The 25703-nt window shown below is 40.6% G+C and overlaps 1 protein-coding gene and 1 long non-coding RNA gene across 3 annotated transcripts in view; both read right to left on the reverse strand.

Moving 5' to 3' along the window:
• The window catches only part of LOC307219798, a 423907-nt gene that overhangs the window by 224995 nt on the left and 173209 nt on the right, over positions 1-25703 (reverse strand). The gene's annotated exons all lie outside the window — the stretch shown is intronic.
• Positions 1-25703, reverse strand: part of MMP16 (matrix metallopeptidase 16) — a 170613-nt gene that overhangs the window by 18763 nt on the left and 126147 nt on the right. For both annotated transcript variants that reach the window (XM_079983108.1, XM_079983109.1), the window contains one exon: positions 10227-10365. In XM_079983108.1, coding sequence (XP_079839234.1) covers positions 10227-10365 — 139 coding nt within the window. The remainder of the gene's footprint in view (positions 1-10226; positions 10366-25703) is intronic.

Raw genomic sequence — 25703 nt, forward strand, 5'->3', positions numbered from 1 at the left:
TATGCATCACTAGCAGTTGGGGTTGTTACAACTTACCTGGATGGAAGTTGGGTAGGGCAGAGTGATGGTGAGGTCGGGACTATGAAGACACACCAGTGGGAGGGCAAAAGAGGTTCTGCCGGTGTGTCTTGGTAGCCCCAACCTCACTGCCCCATCCAGTGCCATCCAGATCAGCTACAGAGAGCAGCACTGTGGCTCTGATCTACCACACGAATGTGGCATACTGATATGCACCATTGTTTTGATGCTCTCCTCCCCAGTGGAACACATCCAAGATATTCAGGATCCATTCAGGTGCTTTTAAACTGCATTCATAGTGAAGGGATTATGATGCATGTGCTGCTTCTATCTCAAACCATGTCACAATGAGTGGAGAGAACTGAAGGGGGATAGTAGGTGTGTTTGTCTGAACGTAAATACGTTCCCTGTGATCGGCAACAGTGTGTGAACAGGATTTTCGATCACAAGGAGGATTGCAATTATTCCGTCCAACATATTTATGACCCAATGAATCCAGCCCAGAGACCAGTGCCTCCTCAATAAGCACCACTGCCCTTTCTCCCTTTGTGTCCATCTGTGGGCCACTGTTGGCTTTCAGGTTCACAGCACCAGACTGTATTGCTTCGTGTCACACAAGTTGCACAGACATGTCTTACACTGTGTGACCATTTATTTAAGCAAGGCGTGGTTTCCTGAACAATAACTACAAAAGTACCTACCATTGCATAGGCAAATGGAACTACGAGTTATATTTGCCTATCAGATCCTACCCAGCTGATACCTTTTCCTCTGATATTTAGAACTGAACAAATTTAAACTCTAGAAGCTATCTGGATATATGTTATTTGAGTCTCTTGGGCAATGGCAACAGTAATTATTTATATGCAAGATTTCTATTGGTTTCAGACTGATGGAGATGTATTATGCATGCAGGAGATGACGGGCTTATACTGCCACAGCTGTCATCATTATTTGTAGCATGCGCTGTATATAACAAACTCAAGATTTACATGACTGCAGGTTTTCTTTGAGCGAGGAAGTTTATTTTCTGATTCTTCAGCTCAAGGAGTTATATGAGAAAGCATCTGGATTTCAGTTGGAGAAGGAGGTCAGAGAGCTGCACATTTCAGGAGTTTCAGCAAAGAAACAGAATGAGAGCCTTCAAACCGAGAAGTGAATACTGAAAAGGAATTTAAGATAAGGAGCAGGCAAAAGAAAATTATCAAGTTGAAAAATTTACCTGTGGGGGTCAGTTCCAACGTTATCTATCACCCTTTGTGGTGGGCACTGAATGACAGTTTAGTTAGGTGGTGAACAAGGTAGGCCATAATATTTCTATTGTCTCTACCGTGCATTTCAGCCCAAATGTGTGGACTGTCTCTCCCCCTCTCCCTGCAGCTGGAGGGGTAATATTGGATAAGTCCTCTAATGAACTCTCCAAACAGCATTGGATGAGTCACTATCACACCCTCTGTTTGGAATCTGTACAATGGGAATATCAATGCCCTTTATCTCAGGGCTTTAGAAAGGTTAAGTATGAGAGATTCTTAAGCATTCCACGTGTGTGATAAAAGTGCTATAAAATTAACATTGACATTTATATTTACCTCATGTAGCAAAGAGATTAAAAGTGTAAGCTGGGTACTGGAAAGTTCCTTATTTCAAATCTCAGAGCAGTCAGGAATCATTAGGCAAGTTGCTATCTCTGAGCCAAAGCAAATACTTAAAAAAAATTATTATTATTATTATTATTTGTTTTTATTACCCACCCTTCAAGAAGGTCCCAAGTTGGGTTACAGCATATAGAAACACAATGCAATTAAAACAATAAAAAACTAACCCCACCCATAATCCCCAAACAATAATTCAATACGAGACATTACAAGGAGGGTACCATAGATAAATCCTTCAAGTTTTAAAGAAAAGACAAATAAATCTGCTCTCTCAGAAGCATTGAGCCTGGTTCCAAAAAGTCACAAGGAGGATTGAAAATATGTCGAAAGAATTAAAAGACCTACTAGGTGTCTTCTTTGAATAAACAGTCTTGCTAATTGATCCATCCATGTGATTTCAAGGGCCTTCAAGAGCTACTCCTTTGTAGTAGGCGCAGATGCTAATCTTTCAGTTAAACTCTTTTACAGTGTTGCAAATATTGCATAACACTACATGCAGACAACAGGGTTTTTTTTCTGGCCAGCCTTCCTATTAAGCTGTTCTATGGCACAGTGGCACAGGAGAACAGGTGAGAAGCTGGGCTGAAAACGTCTGTTGCTGTTTTGTATTTATCTACAAGACTTCACTTGATCCTCAAGCTCATTCTATCTGTATCACATATTCATTTTGCTTTCAGCATGCCTTTACCTTACACTTGCTTCACTTAAATAAAATAAAATCCCTGAATTTCTATGCAGGCAGTGTTACTTGCTTCTTACCCATATCCTGCCAGTAAATTTTAGCTTTCAAAATGAAGCTGTCAAATAGTGGGATGAGTGGTGTTGAAAGTTATGGCAGCACCAGTGTGAATTTTACAACAACTTTGCTACTGCTGCATTTGGGCTTGGCACAAGCTTTAGCGCTGTGGATGCCTTTGACAGTTAGCTTTTAGCACTGCTTAAATTTCTTGTCACACTAGGAAGAATTTCACAATCTGCATCCCTGCCAGTTAAAAAATATTTACAGACTTATCTGGCATTTCCTCATTACCTATCCTACAGGAAAACTACCATGGAATGCTATGAAAGAATATTGCTATATTTTAATTAGGTGTTCATGCTATATTACCGAACAGCAAAGTTTCTGTACATTCTGAGCCATTATGCAGAAGATTAAGCACATATCTAAGCACTAAATAGATAAATAAAGATGGGTTTTATGTTATTCGTTTCATTTTTTTCACTCAAGTATCAACTTAAAATGATATCTTACACTTCCATTTGGGATAGTAAAATGCTATTTTCAATCAATATTTGAATGGCCATACAGCACTTTAATGAAATCCAGCCAAGATTTCATAGAAGGAAGATACATTTCAAAATAGGTATATTTTGAATATACCAACTCTACTAAAGAGATAGGGTTTCCTTCTGGCCTTACCTGTGACTGGCGTGTGGCCTTCTGAAAGTTGACCCATGTTTGAGGGGGTTCGGGGCCGTGCAATGTCACCATGCCATGCATGCATGATGTCAGCACACCCCACAGCATGCTCACAGTGTGTGTGCATGCCCCACGGGATGCTGATGTCACTCGTACACACAACGGGGAGGGGGGACTGACGTGTCATGAAGATGCCTCATGGAGTGCATGTGCAGAGCTTTGATGGAACCTTGACCGCCTGCCCTCCTACTTGGTGCTGGTGTCAGCCAGCCTGTCCCAACTCACTTCTATGCATTCAATGTGCAGTCATACCTCTTGTTACGTTCGGTTCAGGTTACGTTCTTTCAGAATACGTCCCGCGGTGAACCAGAAGTAATGGAACGGGTTACTTCTGGGTTTCATGGCTCGGTCATGCGCAGACGCTCAAAATGACGTCACGCACATGCGCGGAAGTGGTGAATCACAGCCCCCACACACGCAGACATGGGTCACGTTCTGCTCATGTTGTGAACGGGGCTCCAGAATGGATCCCGTTCACAACCAGAGGTACCACTGTATGTGGATATACAGTTTTAATAGGGGTCTTCAGGCAGATTTTATCATTATACAGCTCTAATCACTGACGTGTGAATTAAAAACAACTCTCAGTTGTCGGATGAATTTTAATTAATTGACCTCCCTCTATAAAATAGTACATTATTAGGAGTATAGATGAAATGAATCCAGCTTGAGCCGATTATCCCTTTTTTTCTTTTTTCTTTGGTACGCAGGGCAAGAAAAGAATAACTAAGTGCTAGAATGTCTAAGATTTCCCATTCACTGTATTATGAAACAATATTTGAACCATATATTTTAAAAGCTTCATGTCCTTGAGAAATTTCTAAAACTGATTTTTTAAAATATATATATATATAGGGGTCAGCTGAGAAAAGCCAGAAATATTGGCTCTGCCCATTGGCTCTCTCCCACATAGGCAAGGCATAGCCTTTTGAAGTTCCTCTCCTTCAGCCTCAATGGTGAAAGAGGCTTGGCAAAGCTCTCCCCTTTGGCTTGGCATTACAAGAGTTTAAATGGTCCTTTGGCCGGGTCTTGGCTTGAGAGAAAACGGCTTAGGATTCTATAGACCTAATTTGAGCAACCAATTCCAAAAGGGGAACGTAGAATCCAAATGAAATTAAAATAACTAAATAGAAGTCACATGCAATCACAGACGGAACAGACAGCAAGGCTGTGATAGGAGATAATGGTATAGGAAACACAGGGTGAAGACAGACAGACTTTCTGTGTGTGGTAGAACTGGTTTTGACACTGACCTGAGCAAGTGGTGCTCAACCAGAAGCATGAAAAGCGACCCAGGAAAGACAAGGCACCATGGGACGTCACTGTGCTCCATGAAGAAAGCCAACCATGAGAATTTCACAGCCTATACTGGCCTCTTATTGAGCCTTCCCACAGAAATTAGAAGCTCCTCCCATCCCCATTGATAATCATTTATTTTTTTGCATTGGCTCAAAGAGAGTCTAGTTGAAAGAACAGTGCCTCAGGATATGGACTCTGAGGCAGTAAATTATGGGAGGGAGAGCATTTAATGTTCCTATCACACATGTTCTTTTGCCATTTAAATTGGTCTCCTCAGATTCAGGTTAGGACAGATTCAGGTTGAAAAACAGACTCTCCTCTGTTGTGTCTCATTTTGCCCTGGGACCATATTGTCCCAAAGTTCTGGGAAGGGGGTCGGATGATGCTCCTTCCCTTTGAAGATTTTCCTAAATAGCCCCAAGTGCTGTGCTGCCACAGTCACCTATACTATCTAGCATGCTGGATGTCTAGCATGGAAATGTGACCATGTGGTAGAACCATAGAATTGTAGAGTTGGAAGGAGCCACGAGGGTCATATAGGTCAACCCGCTGCAATGCAGCAATTCCCCCCCCCCCAATGTGGGCCTCGAACACACAACCCTGAGATTAAGAGCCTCATGCTCTGCCAACTGAGATATCCCAATGTTTAAGACTGGATTCATAAATTTGACCCTGCAAATCAGAATTTTCAGCAACAGTATTGCATTGCATGTTAGTCTGTGACGAAGAACCTACCACAGATATAGGACTGTGGCTTAGCTATATCAAATGGAAGAAGGGTGGCAGGAATGTAATGTATATCCACAAAAAGCCAGCCATGTCAATGGGAACTGACATTTCCTTCACTAAGTGATTTTCATATGACCCATAATTTGTTATGTAAGGGACTTTCTTAAGAAAGAATGCGGACAAAATATGTTTGCCATATTATAATAAAGGCAGTTGTTTATAAGTTGCTTAAGGGTTCAAAGTAAAACTAATCTTCTAGAGAAGGATTAGAGGACAACATGCTTTTGAGAGGTGTAAAATGATTGGATAAATCTAAAAGAAAAATGGTTCTGCAGACTCATCTTACTCTGAAATTTCATTACATGGTAATAAAACATGATTGAATTCTGTGGTTTGCATGCAGTAATATAAACATAACACATGGGGAGGAAAAGATTCGGGTCTTTTCAGAAGATTAAAAATGTTTTTGTCTGCAATGTGTGTCTGCTGGCTCTTACAACAGATGCCAATGGACCATATTACAAAAGCAGTGAACATGACAACAAATTGGCAGTGTTTACTTGGGAGTAAGCAACATATAGTTAAATGGTGATTACTCCCAAGAAAGTGTGCATGGGACTGGTGACTAAGATTCATTATTTCTATTTCAGAGCATAGGAGAAAAATGGAGTTGGGCTACAGTAAACGGTTTTTCTTCATCAGGCCATCTATCAATCACTGTGAAAGAATATTCAAAGTCTGAGCTAATGGTCCTTAGCAAACAGGAAGAATGCAGCTTTCATCATACATATGAAGATACATTGAGTTGGTCAACTATGTTCTACTCAGAGTACTCACTGAAATTAATGTACCTAAGTCAGTCTTTATTCATTTCAATGAATTAATTAATTCCAAGTATGACTAACATTGGCTACAACCTAACTCACTTATGGACACTATTGGGGCACTTCCCTGTCCCCTAAAACACTGAAGTTTCAAGTATGAACACTAGAAACCAATTAGACAGAAATTCTCCACACACTCCTACATCTAGAAAGTCAAGTGAAGACATCCTTGAAACATACTACATGAAAGCAGGAGCTGTCCTCTTCACATGCCTGAACCAGACCCAGCTTGGAATGGGGGTGGGTGGGAATGTCAGAAAACAATATGAAATCTATATATGCAGAATGCAAACTTACTAGTATTATAAATGCACTGAGGAACGGCTAAGGGAGCTGGGCATGTTTAGCCTGGAGAAGAGGAGGTTAAGTGGTGATATGATAGCCATGTTCAAATATATAAAAGGATGTCACATAAAGGAGGGAGAAAGGTTGTTTTCTGCTCCTCCAGAGAAGCGGACACGGAGCAATGGTTCCAAACTACAAGAAAGAAGATTCCACCTAAACATTAGGAAGAACTTCCTGACAGTAAGAGCTGTTCGACAGTGGAATTTGCTGCCAAGGAGTGTGGTGGAGTCTCCTTCTTTGGAGGTCTTTAAGCAGAGGCTTGACAACCATATGTCAGGAGTGCTCTGATGGTGTTTCCTGCTTGGCAGGGGGTTGGACTCGATGGCCCTTGTGGTCTCTTCCAACTCTATGATTCTATGAAATAAAAATGCATGTCTTTGTGTCTTTGTAAAATGATGCCAACAGTATGTCTGCTTAAAACTCCAAACTCACGATGCATTAACACTCTCTCTAATGGTCTGACTTTTGCTGCTAGTGCTCACATTTTCTCTCTTTCTAGTGGTTTCACTTCCATTGCTTATGTTTACTAAACTGGTGTGTGAGTGGGAAGCCTGTGGTCTCTTGATATACTGGGCCACAACTCCCACCTTCTCTAATTATTGGTTATGCTGATTGAGGCTCATAGGAGTTGGAGTCCAGCAATATCTGAAGGGCCCTGATGCAATGGATTACCATGTGCATGAATGATGGCATTTATGAGAACAATCACCAGGGAATGGTGGTGGCCTCCCAAGGCCTCAATCCTGGCCAATTGCTGGTTAACTCAATCACCTCCAAAAAGATACAGCTATAGCTATACCTGGAAACCCAACATTTTGTATCCCACCCCCAAACTTTGATTATTTTCTCCCAAGGAGCTGCTACGGTAAAAAAAAAAGGAAGCTGAAAGAGAAGTTGACGTGCCTAGCTCTGGCCACAACAGCAACAACTGCAACTTACCTCAGACAAAGGGGAAGACACTGAGGAAGCTATTGAGAGAAAGGGGAAAAGGAAAGCAGTTTCAGGGGAGAGCTATAAAGCGGTGACAGAGCAAGAAGTATTGGGGTCTAGAAAGAAACAACAGAGCTGGGAATGGGAGAAAGAATCAAAGAAAGAAAGCCATGGAGTGGGGGTGCAGGAAAAGATGTAAGTATGATGGGGTGGGAATGGGGTGTTTCTGAATACCAGTCCCTGGGGAACACAAGTGGGAGAGTGGGCTACCATTTTGCATCTGGCTGGCCACTATGTGAACAGAATAGGCTCTGCAAGGCCTACATTCTCAGCATGCCCAGCAGGTATGGTAAACTTAATGCACACAACAGAGCAGCCATTTTGAATTAAGATGGATGATACTATGCCATGTTTGTATCATGCTTGTGGTCTGATCCAGCAACCCTCTTCTTAACATCTTTACTAGGGGTTTTAAAGGTCCCTGATGGCGTTTCATCTACCCTCCTCACAAACCTTTTGAGCTACAGTATTTTTCAGCGTTTTCATTTAATTCCCTTATTGTTGTTAATGTAAAAAATGCTCGTTTAACAAATCTCGCTTTATAAATAATCATATCCTACACGGATTTTCACTCCCAATGAGCAGGTTGCAATGATAAACTAGTATTTATTCAACATACAGTATAATTTTCACATTACACTCAAATTAGATGCATATTTAAGACCTTTAATTTTAAGGAACAGCTGACGCCTGGTGCAAAAAAAGGGGGGAAACACACCGAAAAATGGGGAGGGGGCCACAGGCTGCTGAAAAACAGTTAATTCCACATGCCATATTTTCTGGGCTTTATGCAATTTTTAATTATGATGAATATTTGCATAAATGCAGGAACTTTATTAATAATTCATTTCCCACCTGAACACTGTAATGTCACTGTATTGGGAGGAAATAAATTATAATATAACACAGGTGACATGATAAGCAAGATAAACAACTGATGCTTAAAATAAGTAACTCTGATTAGAAGGGGGGAAAGAAAATTAGAGGGGAGAAGTGTATCTTTCTATAGTTCATGCTATTTAAAGCACAAAAATTGCACAACCGGCAGCACAGTCCCATGCATATTAATCCATAATTGATTCCCGCTATGATCAGTGGAGCTTATTCACAAGTAAAGGTGCATAAGATTGCAAGCTGAAAACAGGGTAGTTTACACTGGTGGTGGGGGAGATACAATTTAGCTATGATAAAGCGTGTTCTCCTTCATGGAGAGCACGTGTTGCAGTGGGGGCCGCCAGGACACTCCAAAGTTGGGGGGCGGGCTAATTGATCGTTGGCCACTGATGCGATTGGGGCTTCCCTTGTTGTTGGGAAGAAGTTAATGTTGCCATTTATTGACTGACAGCCAGAAATACTAAAACTCCTTGCACAAGGCTAGGGCTTCCTCTTTTTGCCCGTGCATTGGATTGCCTGTCCCTCCCTCCCTAGAATAGGGTTGTTTGCTTTGACCTTGCTATGCCTGTCATGGGGTCGTCTGCTTTTGAGCGGGGGCCTGGTAGGAATTTTGTCCATCTGGCTGATTGGCTGGGGCCATTTGGTTTTTGCCTACTGCGTAGCAAATCGTCATAACTTGTAAGGTTCGCGTTTAGGCATTGGTTTATGGTTTGGTTGGTTGAGGGGCATGGATTGGCTGTGCCTGCCCCTCTAATGCTGCTGCTGCAAGGGATTCCGTTAAAGGAATTGGGAGCTAACTATTGCTTGTCCACTCTGACAAGGGGGCTCGGGCCATAGCAATGAGCTCCTGGTTGCATTTGGGGTGAGGGCAGGTTCCCTGCTCCGTGTAACCCCCAAGTGTATTCCCCCATTCTGACTTTCGCATCGTGTGGAATGTCAGTCTGTCCCCCATGGTGGGGGGAGATAGTCGCAACCAATGCCTACACAACCACTCACAAATTTGTATTTTAATAAAGTTGTGGCCAAAATTATGCCAAAAATCTTAAACAAAAATTTCTGTGTGATGTGTGAGTTATTGGGGTGGACCTGGGGACCTCGACATGCAACTATAAAACAATGAACAGCAATGTAGGAAAATTCAAGTAGCACAAAGCCCATAAAAGAATAAAAAGTTTGGGAAAATAAAAAGATCTTTGCCAGAATGATAACAAAGTGGGTGCCAAACAAGATGCTCTGAGGAGAATGTTTTAAAATTGTAGTTTGACCACTAAGAAGACTCTCTCCATGGTAGCTCCCTGCCTTAACTGAGATATGGAAGGGGGCACACATAGAGATCCCTCTATTGAATTTCTTAAGAGTATGGGAGGGTATGTATGAAGACAGGCAATCCTTCAAGTGACCTGTTTCTAAGCTGTGATGGTCAAAAACTGTTGCTTTGAATTGAGTCCAGAAGCAGACCAGGAGCTACAGATACAGCACAGACACAATAGGACCATAGTGACTAGTTTCAGTAATCTGGCAGCCATGTACTGAAGTAATTCTAGTTTCCAAACCTTTGAAGATACTCCCATTGTGTCAGAATTCTAGTCTAACCCGAAAGTTACTAGCGATATCACTCATAACTTCAGAAACCCTTTCTCCAAGTGGGATACCTTCCTGATAAGGTCCCAGATGAATACAGAGAAATCTGTGGGGAGATCTTGGCTATAGCTTCCCCAGTTGCAGTGGGCAGCATTTCGTAGGAAGACTCGGCTACTGTCTTAACTCTGATTTGAAGAGCACTTTATCTAGGAGTGTAAGCAAGTTATATTCCAAAAATTGCTTCTGTAGTTTGTCATCCTGATTTCCATGTAATAGCTCTCCAAATGCAACATGTTAGCAAGTTTCTTAAATGAATTTTTACTCGGCTCTTCATGTAATTTCACTTCTTACCTTTAAAGAAAACAAAATTCCCGTCACTGTTTTCATAAACTGCATCGATACTTGGCGGCAGCCCCCTCCAGAAGTAGGTAATCTGCATGGGGTATCCATCCATCACTCGGTTGTTTCTGACACGCCAAAACCACTGATCCTGGAAACAAACAAATGTACCTCTTATAACATTTGAAGGCACCACCGTTTCAAAGATACAGAATGTTACTTAGCCTTACCTGTGGACAACTAATTTTTAAATATATTTCTGTATTTCAGCATGTGTTTTAATTAGCACTGGCCTATTAAATGCAGTGGGACGTGGGTGGCGCTGTGGGTTAAACCACAGAGCCTAGGACTTGCCAATCAGAAGGTCGGCGGTTCGAATCCCTGCGACGGGGTGAGCTCCCATTATTTGGTCCCAGCTCCTGCCAACCTAGCAGTTCGAAAGCACGTCAAAGTGCAAGTAGATAAATAGGTACCACTCTGGCGGGAAGGTAAACAGCATTTCCGTGCGCTGCTCTGGTTCGTTAGAAGCGGCTTAGTCATGCTGGCTACATGACCCGGAAGCTGAACTCTGGCTCCCTCGGCCAATAAAGCGAGATGAGCACTGCAACCCCAGTGTCAGTCACGACTGGACCTAATGGTCAGGGGTCCCTTTACCTTACCTATTAAATGCAATGGATAACTCAGGGATGCACTGGTGCACCAGTGGCAGCACTAGAATGGCTCTGCCACTGTGTCTGTACAGCCAAAATCCCACATTTCAGTAAACATCATTGCCACTGCTAAGAAGCTTTGACCTCTATATAGACGTGTCTATATTACATAGTGTTTAATCATGGCAATCCTAGGAATAAACCATATGCCTCCCTTCATTTTTTAAAAAAGGTGGATGGTACATGAAGAGTGGCATCAGAAATACACTGTTTTCCATGCATACATTTTTGAAGGGTATTTAAACAAAATGCCTCCGCTTAAGGCCCAAATTGAACCTACGGAAACACACAACGCTAAATAAGGATAGTGAGCAAAAAAGGTATGCTGGCTGAGAGTTGTACTCCAACAGTTGGTGAAGATTAGTCTGGGAGAAAGATGGTCTAAGAGAATACACTACAAGTTGCTGCAATATGTTAATATCCATTGCATGAATGACCATTGTTAACCTGATGTTTTCATAAAACAACCCTCATGCCAACTACGGTGTTAATGGGGAAACGGTCATAGTGTCATCAGTTGTTTCCCTCTTTTTCTCTTTCTTCAAAGTTTTTGGGAAAACAACGTATACATGTGTACAGGTATTAGAAGTTACCATGTGTATATACATATATACATACACACACATACATACATACATACATACATAGATCTTGTCTTTTAGTATTGTTACTGTGTCTGAGGTGAAAACAAAGAAGTCATCACTCTCCTCAAGGGAAAGTCAGGTGGTTCTTCAGCATTTTTTCACTGCTTTTGAAAAACAGGTGTTTGTTAAATTGCGAAGCAGCATCAACACTTTGTAAGTGAGAAAAGAAAAGAAAAAAAAGAACACTATTTGGTTGGTTATCTTCCAGGATTTACAGTACTACGTTAAATGCAGCTATAATTATACAACTGGAAGACAATTTTCTTCTTCTACATGGCTGTTCTTTCCTTAGTCTTTAATGGATTACTGCTATTTACCTAATGTATTTCTTCTTCCTAAATGACTTTAGCTCTTTTATTAGTGCTTTAATTTATACAAACAAAGGCAATCTTCCAGGCTCAAGTCTTCCTTGAGGCCAGCCAACTGCTCTGCTCCTTCATCCTAAACATATGGGTAAATTTCAGCAGCGCAGGAGAAAATACGTGACACATCTTCAGATGCCCTTTTTCTTATTTATTTCACAAATCCAAGATTCAGCACAAGTGCTAAGAATAATCACTAGTAACCTGACACAAATCAAACTGAAGCCCTGAAGTATTGTACTGCACATGCCTTCCTCTCTGCGAAAGGTTCCTGCATTTTCCGAGACTGGTTGCTCATGGCACAAAGAACACTGCCACATACAAAGCCAGCCCACTGGTCCATCTAGATCAGGGATAGGAGATCCTTTTCTCTGCATTTCCTTGTGGCCAGCCTTCCACATGATGGTGATGAGAATGGACAAAGCTGGCAGTGTGGGGGATCACCTCACACTTTCTCATGCTTGTGCACACACACACACACACACACACACACACACACCTGTTTGCCACTGCTCATCTGTTTTTGAATCAGCTGGGCAACAGGTGTAAGAGATCACCAGGAGCAGCTGCTTAGAACTTCCCTCCCTGTGATCTCAGGAGACCAGGAAGCAGATTGGCAGTAGTGAAGAGTGAGCTTTTCCTTTTCGAACCAATCCAGGCACCTTGAAGTGTTGGCTCTCAACACCTTGCAGTTCACCTTTCCCAACACAGGGAGCTCATGATCATGTTTGCAGTGATCCACCCATATTTCCTTTCTGCTACTGCATGAAGTGGGAGTTTCCAATGGGAACATTTTTGTGATCATGTATGGACTGCTGCTGAAGAGGGGCGGCACTCAGGAGATGTTGGCCGGCTGGTTCAAACAGTTGTGCAGACCAAATCTAGCCCATGGGATGTTGGTTCTCTAGTCCAATCTACACTAACTATCAGTGGCTCTCCAGGATTTCAGACCGAAGTATTTCCTGACCCAGCCTGAAGGTTGCTACTGCCATGCCTCTGGGAACTTCAGAAAGTCACTGCTGTGCTATCTGCAGCAAGCACCTCAAATACGGATATATATTTTTGAGGACCTTTCCCTAATATAAACATTTATGTAGGCTATTTTCATTAAATATTTGCAGTTTTATGCACACTTTCTTCTAATAAATACATTTTTGTACAGTTTTTTTTTTTTGTTTCATCGAGGGAAAGGATACCTGCCACAATGGCTATGCTGTACCTCAAGTGTTGGAGGGAATATGCCTCTGAATATCAGTTGTTGGGAATCACAAATGGAGGAAGTGCTGTTGCATTTGTGTCCTGTTTGCTGTGTTCCCATAGGCATGGTTGGCCACTGTTAGAACAGGATGCTAGACTAGACTGGCCTTCCAGAGCCACCTCCAGTTCTTATGAAGCCAAATAAGTCAGATAAACTTTATGGTGTCTGGGTGTGATAGATGCTCTAGTTAGCGCTGAGTATAAAGTTAACAAAACTCTGTTGAGGACTTCTTTCTTGGGGGAAGATTGCTAGTATGAAAACTTGGCATAATCAGAAATCCTGAAAATCTCAAGAGAGTTTTGTTCAATTTTTTATTCATTGCTAACTAAAGCATATCTCATATGTCCACATCATAAAGTTTATGTGGCTTGTTAGGCTACCCTTTTCTACTTTGAGCCACTCCGGGCTGTAAGATCTACTGCAGCACTTAAGGGGGGACAGTAAAGCAACTTCAAAGATGAAAAAAAAAAGGCAAACAGAAAAATTAAATTCTCTCTTTGGGAAACAGATCTCTAGAAATGCCTAACCGAAACGCATTTCTCAAATCACAGATGTCAACTACCTAAAATTTTATTTAAGGGCAAAAGATGAGGCCAGGGAATAAAGTTAAGGGAAGGCCTGTTCAAAATGGGCATTAGGAAGCACATTTTCACTCAGACACTAACAAATGCCTAGAACAGTTTGCAGAGGTAGTTTTTGAGGCGTCATCAATCAAAGGGGGACTAGATGTGGCTGTGGGGAAAATGACGCAGTGGTAAGTCTCACAGGGCAAATTCCTTTTTGTCATCCTTAAAGATTAGGTTTGGTGCTATTATTTCCTTTCCTCCTTTTTTCTCTGTTACACAAAGTTCAGTTATATTTAATATGACGTGAAAACATGCAAGCCAGAAACAAATTGTTGTTGAAAAGGATTGATATTTATTTCTACCTCCATTAGACCACAATTTTCTTCCATAGCCTTCTGATCTTTAACTCAAGAAGCAAGGCAGTTCACAATACTCAGTTGAATTTCACATTCATAAAAGAGATGTTGAAAATGCTGTTTTCTCCCTACTGAAAGATTGATGTCTTCAGTTTATATATGAACAGTTGAGATTTTTTGAAGGAAGCAGCGCTTTATTACAGAGAGTTTTTACACCCCATCCTCACTACAGAACAGAGGACAGGGCAACTTACAACACAGCATACAATATGAACAGTGAGATGACATATAAAGTGAAATGAAATGAAATAATGCATCCATTATAAAAACAACAACAATAAGCCTCAAATGCAATCAATATGAACATATGCATGAGGTAGCTTTAAAAAAATAAACACCCAGTAGTCAAAGAAGGAAGTGGGGAAAGGGAGCAATGGATGAGAATATGACAGAGTGTATGGCTGGAGAATATCAGTAACATTCTCTTTGTGAATGAAGGTGTAGATAAAAAATCAGATAACAAGGAATTGTAGAAAAATCAAAGTATGAGCTTTTCTTTTATATGAAAGCCCATATATCAGGACTGCACAACTTTATGAAGTAGTTAGTTATGTTAAATAGTTCCCAAACAGAGAAATAACTAAGATCACTAAAACAAGTTGTTTTTTTAATAGAAAAGTAATAAACCAAACAAATTACTGGCAGCACAACCAAAAAATACAAGTTAAATCAGAGCTTAGGTTTGTATCTCTGTTTGCTAGCGAAAAGGCTCTAGCATTAGTGGATGCTAATGCAACACCAGAATCCAATACAATAGCTCACTGCACAACAGATTGCACTATCCATTGTGCAATGAAGTTACCAGCAACCTGCTTATGAATTCTCTCGTGCAAAAATAAGAGATTTTTTGGGGGGAGGGGTGTTGCAAAGTACACAAGATCACATTACTGTAAATGACTTTAACCATGGATACAACCCCCAGTTACAGCGCTAAAACATTATACCATGTTCTTTTGAGGTGAAAACCTACCACACCACTTCTGTCAATCTATGTGGATGACATAGCTCTCCACATATTTCCCTAAAGCTTTGAAGTTTATGGACACGGGCGAAACTTCCTTACCCAGCTCCAATTTGACAACATGAAATAACATACTCGAGGGATGCTAGAAGCTGACATATCAAAAAGAATACTATCACAAAGTGCTGCCCCTCCTTGCCCCCTATTCAAGCACCTGAAGTTAGTGAAGGCGCTCAACAGTCACGCTGACAGCTCTGGTGTTTTGTAAAACCCATCAACCTACACGTTACCTGTCGTGAAGGTACCTATCTATCTTTCTGACATCCGCCCTTTCTGAATATAAGCCTCAGTGCGGTAGAAAATCATAGAGCTGGTACATTCCAGTAAACACTAAGAACCTGAATCCAATTTTATCATGCTACGTATTTCTTTTTTTTTAATCACCACTGACAAAAGATTCGTTGAAATACAGTGGCAGCGCAACACTGAAAGCCTCTAATTTTCTGTTCAAGGTACTGCATATGCATCAGCAAGAGAGCTGTGGCACAGACTTCACGCTAATATAATGCTTCAAGAACCAGGTCTTTCAAGAATAAAAACAGAGGGCAATTTTGCACAGCAGTTATTTCTTGATGTGTGTGTAAAGTATTTATTTTATTTTGACAATATCTACTTTAGAAGTGAGGCAGAAGAAGGAGTTATATTTAATCTATGCTTTTTGACCTTAAACAGTGAAGGCTGTGCCAAAATAGAGAACAATTTAATGCTCCAAAACATCTTTATTTTTCCCTCCGCTTCCTTATGGAGAACGAAGGAAAAGCCTGCATGTCCACTCAGAGGACTAAAGGCCAAATGTGATGGGATGAAGCCCACAAAGAGGACAGTGTGCATATCTTTAAAGGATTTTAGTGGCAGCTGTGCTGAGGGGAATTCAATATGGGACTTTAGCACTATGGGGAAGGGGATTTCCCCTCCCCCTCACTAATTTGTCCAATGAAAAAATCATTCCTCCAACTGCTATATTCCCTGGGCCAGTTGGGATGTGTAGAGAGAAATGTACATATGGAATCTGTAACAGTATATGGACTCGTATCTCCAAATAGCAGCTGGGGGAGGTGGGCGGATGCCAACCAGAATTTTCATTGGGTAAATGTCATGGTGGAAAAGGTTAATTCTCCTACTGAAGCACTGTAATCCCAATCTGCCTCCTTGAAGGCAGATTCATGGATCTTATTCACAGATCATCTGTTGTTTGGCCCCAAATATAGATTTTGCATATTTCTAGATGTTCTGTGGAATAAGCAGTTGAGTACATCTTGAGAAAAGATTCAGAACCCGCAAACGGTGATTTAAACAACATTTTGTGGATATTACCTCAGTTCAGGTCAGCCTCCATTGCAGCTTAATCCAAATTCAAACTGAATAAATTTGGAAACCTTAACAGTAATTCCTTGGTCTCAGTCATGCTCCATACCTTTCATGTTACTGACTTTATTTAGATATTATGCTAATAAATATATGCACTATATAGACTTTTTGTATAACCTTCTAGTAATTTATGCAAACGTGCAGTGCTTTCTTTCATAACCTCTAACAGGCCTCCTGACAATTTCTGGTTTTATTTCAGTGTCATGGCTAGGTTCCAGTGCAGGGAATTCCATTCTGTCTATTAACTCCCCGTGACCACTGCAAATCAATACAATGTTCTTTATGTCCATAAAGGCTTGCTGCTCTACTGGTTTTCTGTTTATTGAATGCTCATTTAATATGCCAACACATTTGCCCACAAAATACAAAATACAAGATCAGTGGCACCTTGGGTACTGCTTTTGTGCAATAGGTACTATATTTGAGGGAGACAGAAAATATTGCTTTGGTTCAATGCTCCCATTCCAAAAGATCTTATGCAGCACAAACCATGCCACAAATTATATCTTTGGCATTCTATGGACAGCATAATACAGGGAAGTCGCAATATGGGCAAAAGGCAACAGGAAGCCACATTCAGTTAAGCACTCTCTGTAGTTTATGGGCATAAAAAGCACACTTTACAACTTGTTTGTTAGCATTTCATTTTGCTTTACTGTGAAAAAGCTTCTCACTAAACATAAAATATCATAGAATTGTAGAGTTGGAGGGGACCCTGAGGCTCATCTACAGTAGTCCAAGCCCCTACAATGCAAGAATCTCAACTAATGCACCCATGACAGCCCAACCTCTCCTTAAAAACCTCTGATGGCCATCCGACCTCTGTTTAAGTATACCACCTCCCAAGGAGTACATTCCACTGTTGAGCGGCTCTTACTGTCAGAAAGTTATTCCTGATGTTTAGTTAGAACCTCCTTTCTTGTAACTTGTACTTCATTTGTGTCCTAGACTCTGGAGCAGGAGAAAACAAGCTTGCTCCATCTTCCATGTCAAGCCCTTTCAACATTTGAAGATGGCTCTCATATCTCCTCTCAGTCTCCTCTTCTCCAGGCTAAACATACCCAACTCCCTTATAATGCTTCCATTTCCCCCTTGTTACCATTGCAATAAAAAATCAAGAAATAGCAGAAGATACATGACACTAAACATGATAAATATTTAACAGCAGCTGTACACCTTTTCTTGAAAACTTTAGGTCAATCAGAAAATTATAAGGTTTGTAAATGGTCCAAAACCACATTCCTCTTTTTTGTTTCTCAGGCTATATAGTTCTTGTATCTCCATACTGTTGAAAGTATCTAACTTCCTCACTGTGGCTATTACTCTTATTCACTTGTTAATGTTCTTGTAATGTCTCCACATTCTTTTCTAATTTCACTCACTTCTGCCTTATATGGGCTTTCCAAACTAATCTGTAGCACCAAAATCCCCATTTCATCAGACTTTGTAACAGCAATTTGGAAAATCTTCCATAGTGTAGAAATTTATCTTCCAGGTTCTTATAGTCTGAGGACTCAATTCTTAATTTATCCCAAAAGAAACATTAATGTCCTTAAAATCTGCTACAGCTTTCCACCAAGCACTGAATTGATGTCTTTTGTTGGATTCCTATTAACATTTGTGAACCTTTTTCTCTTACACTCTGGAGAAAAGTGTGTAATTACTCTGCCTAATATTTATAATGATTAAAATACAGATTGATGTTGATATACTTTGGTCCAGTTTGGATGTTACATTCCTGGCTTAAAGAGTTATAGTTTGTTAAGTAGGGTATAAGTGTTGGATCCATGTGCTTTCCTCTCCCTTTTGCCAGTGGATCGATCTTGGTTTGTTCCCATTGTATCCATTCAGGCATCATGCTAAACCAGAATTTAGTTTGATGTGACTATGTCTGGGTGATCCTTGGGCTTGCATGTTCCCTGCTCATTTCTTCTAGTGCAGTTGTTTGGAAGCATTCACTACTATTTTTGCTTAGCTGCAGTTCACTGCTTTGTCCATACTGACAAACTGTGGTTAAGGCTACCTATGGTTTGTTTGAAATAAGAGAATTTGAAATCATAGGTTGAAGTTTCCATCTTTCAAACAAACCATGGGTCATGCCATGTTTCCCTGCTTCGTTTCCCAGTACATGACATCTGAACACAGCCGTTATGTCTGAAACAGTGGTTTAATGTTGGTTTGAGCCCACTTAGTAAACAGATGTTACATTACATTTCCCTGCTTACAGATGCAATTGGGAACAGTAGTTTAAACAGACGAAGACTGAAGTGCTGAAGCTGGACTCTGAAGCGCACAGACTAAGAGACAGAGCTAATTTCTGGCTCAACAAAATATTATTTTATTTATTTATTATTTAACAAAAATTATATACCATTTACTAGAACAAACCCCTTCATGGATCACTGCCTTGCTGTGGCGAAAGGGCCTGAATAACTCAGAGAAGCTATGAGCTATGCTGTGCAGGGCCACCCAAGATGGATAGGTCATAGTGGAGAGTTTTGACCAAACGTAATCCACCTGGAGCAGGAACCAGCAAGCCACTCCAGTATCCCTGCCAAGAAAACTCCATGGACAAAGACACCTATGACAAACCCAGACAGCATCTTAAAAAGCAGAGACATCACCTTGCCAACAAATGTCCGTATAGTTAAAGCCATGGTTTTCCCAGTAGTGATGTATGGAAGTGAGAGCTGGACCATAAAGAAGGCTGATTGCCGAAGAATTGATGCTTTTGAATTATGGTGCTGGAGGAGACTCTTGAAAGTCCCATGGACTGCAAGAAGATCAAACCTCCCCATTCTTAAGGAAATCAGCCCTGAGTGCTCACTGGAAGGACAGATCCTGAAGCTGAGGCTCTAATACTTTGGCCACCTCATGAGAAGAGAAGACTCCCTGGAAAAGACCCTGATGTTGGGAAAGATTGAGGGCACAAGGAGAAGGGGACGACAGAGGACAAAATGGTTGGACAGTGTTCTCGAAGCTACCAGCATGAGTTTGACCAAAGTGCGGGAGGCAGTGGAAGACAGGAGTGCCTGGCGTGCTCTGGTCCATGGGGTCATGAAGAGTTGTACATGACTAAACGACTAAACAACAAGAAGAAGAACAACAAAAGACCACTATGCAGTTTACAATAACTACCTAAAACATTCATTTAAAACACCAAATACAAAACAAACACAAAAAACAAGTTCCATAAAAGTATAGATTTTAAAATGCTAATTTTAAAACACATACCTATTAAATGCATGTGTCAAAATTACAGGCCCAGGTAGGCTTGCTGGAACAATAAAAAAGTTTTTAGCAGACACCAAAAACAATACAGTTAAGGAACTAGCCTAATATAAATGGAAGAGAAATTCTAAAGTGTAGGCGATGCCACGCTAAAATATGGATCCTTTGCAAGTGTGGAATGATAATTATGTGGAACTTGTAAAAGGGCCAGTCCCACAGATCTAAGCAGCTGAGAAGGTTTATTAAGTTAATTAAGCCAGAAGCATTATCGCCGAAGAGCCCCTTTGAGTGTTTTTCCCCGATTGCATGTAAGTGACCCCTAGGCCTGCTCCACATGGACGTTTTGAAGAGCCATTATAATGTCTGCTGGTCTATCATGCAAGCAGGATGATAAATAAAAGGCAGGTGCTAAAATGCAATCTTCAAAAACATAAACAGAAGCTTTATTCGCACCAGTATTTCAATCAAACATTTAACAGCATTTAATTAAATTAATATGCAGGTCAAATAATCAATCTTGCACTGAATGCGGGAAACCAGACTTATTTTGACATCTAACCACCTTGTACTACATTTCTCCCTTTTGTCAATAGACAGCAGCAATGGTAGCATCTGTGCTAGCTACCAAGTTCTAGGACAAACACTTTCCTAAACAACAATGATTTAAAGTAAGTTTTATCTAGGAAAGCTGTGCTCAGGGGCAATGCCCCTTTCAGCAGGACCTCTTTGCAGTAGACCTCTTTCCTTTTTGTTTTTGTTGTGGGTTTTTAAAATTCATTTTTCTGTCTGAGCTTGATGGGAGTGAAAAGAAATTAAATGACTTCCCCAAGGCCAGAAAGAATTCAGCAGCTCAGTGTATATTACAAACATCACTGCCTCCACTCCAGTGTCCTTTATTCCAGCCAATAGACTCTGCAACTCTTACATATTCAGCCAAATGCCACATTTTATTAGTTTGAACTGAATACCTGCTTAGAACAACCACGCTTCTGTATGATTTGCAAATTGGGCCACGTAAGATCAGGAGAAGTGAAAAACAAGGGAATACCTGTACACAGAAAAGATGTCTCTTAGCAAAATCAGTTACGTTTTGGCTGATGTATCATAACCAATTGCAAATATTAACTTGTCAGCATGTTTAGTCTATTCGTCCACACCTTTCACAGGCAAACAGGAACACCTACCTATTATTTCCCCCTTTCTTATAAACCAGTACCTTAGAATCTTTGTATTCTGCTTTTGCTACAGTGGAATAAAAAGCAGCCTGTGTCATAAAGCTTTAGCAACCTAGGCTTGGTAAGTGGGTCAGAGCTGGGTGGTTTTCCTGCCCGCAAGAATAATCATCACCCTGAACACTTCTTTTCAGAAAAGTCATGTGCAGTCGTGCCACCTTTGCTTTAATAGTAGAAGCCAAAAGGCTCCTAAGGCTATGAGATAACTTCACAGTAATCTTGTGTTCCGTAGATGCCCTTCCAAGTCTACCTTCAAACCTGATGATGTACCAGCAAACAAATGCTAGTTGGAGCCCTTCGGTTTTGCCCTTCTCTGCTGGACCTGTCATTTGCCACCTCTGCTGCTCCTTCCACTCAACTATCACCTCCTAACCTCTGATAAGAGAAGTTTCTGGCAACTGGCTGGCAGGGTCTTGTTAGCATACCTCAGTTGGAGGTAGAAGAGGAGTCAGTAATAGGTGGAGGGGACAGACGTAGCAAAGTATGGAGCCAGCAGGGAGCTGAAGAATAGAAGGAGTGTCTTCAAGTTGTGGGGCTATTTGACAACTCAGGTATTATTATTATTATTATTATTATTATTATTATTATCATCATCATCATCATCAAACCTCAGTCCAAAGATCACAGGGTGGTTTAAAAAACACAAAAATGCATAACATAATAACAAACAAAAACAATACCCCACCCTAATAATAATAATAATAATAATAATAATAATAATAATAATAATATTTTATTTATACCCTGCCCTTCCAAGTTCAAAAACCAGGCTCAGGGCGGCTAACAACAAATTTTAAACACTTAATTGTAAAAGCAGCATAAAATCCAGTATAAAAACATGAATAACAAAAATCATATTTCAGAAATCAATTTAGGGGAAATCCATCTAATAAACATTAGATAATCACCAGGGCTAGCTAGCTGAATTAGTCAGGTTAGAAAGCTATAGGTTGTTTAATTGGCCAAAGGACTGGGATGAATGTTTTTGCCTGGCACATATACCGGTAGATATATAATGAGGGAGTCAGGTGAGCATCCCTGGAAGAGAGCATTATACAAGCTGGAAGTCACTGCAGAATGAAGCGAGCTTGAAGTTAAGTCTGAGCTAAACCAAACCCCTGACTTGGCAATCTTCTTTGTAAATCACCCAAGGTGAAGGCCTGTTTCCATGGCCTGCAAACATAGCAAACACTTTGTCTCATATCACATAGGAGGAGGAGGTAGCATGCTCTTCTCGATTCCCCAGTTATCTGGGCAATAGCAGTGACCATTCAGAGTGATGGGAACCCAGAATGAAGACAATGTGCCGTGCTCTGAATTAGCCATGTTTGTTTTCAAAGTGCTAAATCTAATAGACTATTTGACATAATTACATTCATAATGTGATTCTTGATTCAAACAGATTAAAAAAAAGTAAGCTTGCGAGGGGGTCTTCCAAAGGACTCCAGGGACTCCAAAAATGTATTTGTGATGCCAAAATCTTCTTCTGTGAACAATCAGGACAGTTTTATTCAGAGCACCTCTGCAGAACCCCATCTAAATTATCTTTATTACATCTGTCTTGTTAAAAGCCAATATAAATAATGGTGGCTGCACTGATTCCCAGCCTGGCTGCTGGCACTGGTACAATCCCACAAACACTCCAATCTGATGTGAGTTGGGGGCATCAGACTGTATTATTTGGCTATAAAATAGAGGGGGGGACATATAAAAGGAAATAATATTGAAGATTAAGTCAAGGACTCTCCTTTGTATTCAGAATCAGGCTCCAAAATGCCAACTCTACTAGCTACAGCTTTAGTGGGTCTTTGAAATTCCTATTGCTTGGTTTTTATAGGAACCTGAGTAAAGAACATTAGCTCTGTTGCTGCAATCTCACAAAGCCAATTGGATCTTTAAAGCAGTGAAATGGTCGAAGTCATTTCAAAGTAAATAGGGTGTAAATGTAAGTGATTCAAGAACTGGACAGAAATGGGGAACGCACACATTACATCATTCATTTGATAACTGCAGGTACAGCTTTTCTACAGTCGTCATGGACCACTGCCTCTTAGTACATTAGAAGCATGACCCAACACAACAGGAGTCAAGCTGGGAGGGGATAAAGACCATTCTGCACCTGTTTTCATTCAATACAAGTGCATTTAGGGGATCAGCTACACTATTTCAGCAGGTCCAATTCCTACCCTGCAAACACATCATTCTCTGCAGACTAAACAACTCTCATAGCTGACATCTTGAACAGGCTACCTCCTCCTAAAGCACCCTTTCCCATCCTTGAGTCCCCAGATGTTGTTGCATTACAACTCCCATCATCCCTGGAAGCAGGGCCAGTGGTTAGGGATGATGGGACTTGTAGTCCAACTACACCTGGAGACCCAAGGATGAGAAAGGCTGTCCTAAAGTGTCCTGGAGAATGAAGTCTCTGCCTTTTTCTAGGATGCTTCCTGTGGTCCAGATGGCATGCTGCATCCTGTAGCCAGGAGCATGGGGTGCTGTCCCTTGAGACTGGGACTACACATTACAACCAAGCTGTGCCCAGCACCAAAACCAGTTGTCCCAGTCTCTTTCTCCTCTCCCTCGTGTAACATTCAGGACATAACATCATCACGTTTTGAAATCCCCTTCCAGTTGCTGGGGGAAGGAAATGCACAACGTGATGACATTATATCTTACCTTTCCTCTACTAACCTCATAGAGGAGAGGGGAAAGAAGATGCTAGAAAGTGCCGGAACTGTGGCTTAGTGCCAGCAGACGAATTACATAGGTGGTGATCTTGCCTGAGTACTCAGACCTTTCAGATTCAAATTAAAAGGGACATCTAGAGGGTGACTGGCTATGCATTAACACTGGAACAAAAAACAATGCCGTTGGAATTTAACTAAAGTTAAAGATTTAAATATACCCAGAGTATGTCGTATAACATTTAACAGTTAGATGCAGCAACTGAACTACTCATAGTCCTCAAACAGGGACGTCCCAAGAATACCAAGACCACAACTACAAAGACAACTGTGGTTTTGCAGTTATCATAATGAATGAAATTGCCTGACTGAGATGGAATGCAACAGAAACCAAAGATCTGTGACTTGAGTGATGTCTTTGTTGAATTTTGGAAAGGTGTGCACAATTTTGATATCAGTACTAGCACCTGCTTTTCTAATTTGGTCATTTATACTCTTGACCCACATATTTTTATATATTTGTGATTTGTAATCATTAATACTGTTTAAGGATGAATAAACTAAAACAAAGAAACCCTGAAACTTTCTCTCTTTTCAGCACAAAGTGGCATGTCCTATTATTTCTTCCCCCTTCTACCTGTTGTGCCTACTTTTCCCCATCTCTTGCCACTTTACAAACCCAGCTTTTTCCTTTCCTTTTTATTTCCACAGATAAGAAGCCTTTCATGTTCATCATTCCATTTTATTTCTCTCCTAAACCACTGAACCCCTCTCTCTCTTATTTCCCACCAACAATCTAATATTGGGTTCCCTGTTTCTAAATTTGTGTCCCTGCAAGTTTGTTGGAACCCCAGTATGAAAAACTTAGTACATTTCATTAAAGAACTGAATTTTTAAGTCTTGGATTTAGAAGCTCAGGCCCTCTAAAAATATCTATTTTCATCCAAATGAAACAAAATTGCAATTCAGTAGCACCAATCTATTAAAAATGCTTGTGTACTTCTATTTTTCTAAAAATACATATTCAATATAGTTACATACTTGAGGATTAGTCATGCTGAAAATATAGATATGGAAACTAAATAGGAACTATCACGCAATCATACAATCAGACACCTGCTATGCTTCTAGTTAATCAGTGTTATTTTTGCAGTACTTTCAATATGAAACCATTATTCATTTTTTCTACATAGCTGGTCAGTATATCATCATCATCATCATTAACTACAACAACAGCTTTTACAGACTTTTTAAAAATGGAAACACGTAATTTTTACTACCTGTATAATGCTATTTGTATATATGTTGTTTTATAAAGTAATGAAAAAAAAACCTGGTCCTTACTCCATGAAACTTGCAAATTTTACAAATTCACAATACAAACTTTGAACCTGTGCAACCTAAATTGAAGACTGACTTCTATACTATGGACAATGAATACAATAATCCATTGCTGTATGTCAGAAGTAAGTTCCATTAAGTTCAATGAGACTTACTCAAGTAGCCTAGATAACATTGATTATCATTGCATGGAATACATGGCTAAGTAATAAGAAATAATAGAGAACCAACATCCCTAAGAGGTCATCAATAATGTGAAAAAACATGGCTGGAATTACTTCCCATCAATGGCCTAACAATGTACAGCACAGCTAGTTATTTCAGAGCTTGAACTGTCCATTGGACTGTCAATAACACTTTAAGTGTATGAGATACAGTGGTACCTTGGTTTGCAACCGTTTTGGATTACAACTGTTTTGGATTACAATCACCTCAAACCCAGAAGTGTGTGTCCCTTTTTTTGGATTACAACCCATTTTGGGGGGAGGCCCCATTGGCGAAAGCGCGCCTTGGGCTACAACCTGTTTTGGTTTACAACCGGGCATCCAGAACGGATTATGGTTGTAAACCAAGGTATCACTGTATAGCAATATTATTTGTTCGTAAGGACCGGATTGCCCAGCCTCATACTCCTTCTCAATGCTGGAGTGGATAAA

The sequence above is a fragment of the Podarcis cretensis genome, assembly GCF_951804945.1.
Source record: "Podarcis cretensis genome assembly, chromosome: 7".
Lineage (NCBI taxonomy): Eukaryota > Metazoa > Chordata > Lepidosauria > Squamata > Lacertidae > Podarcis > Podarcis cretensis.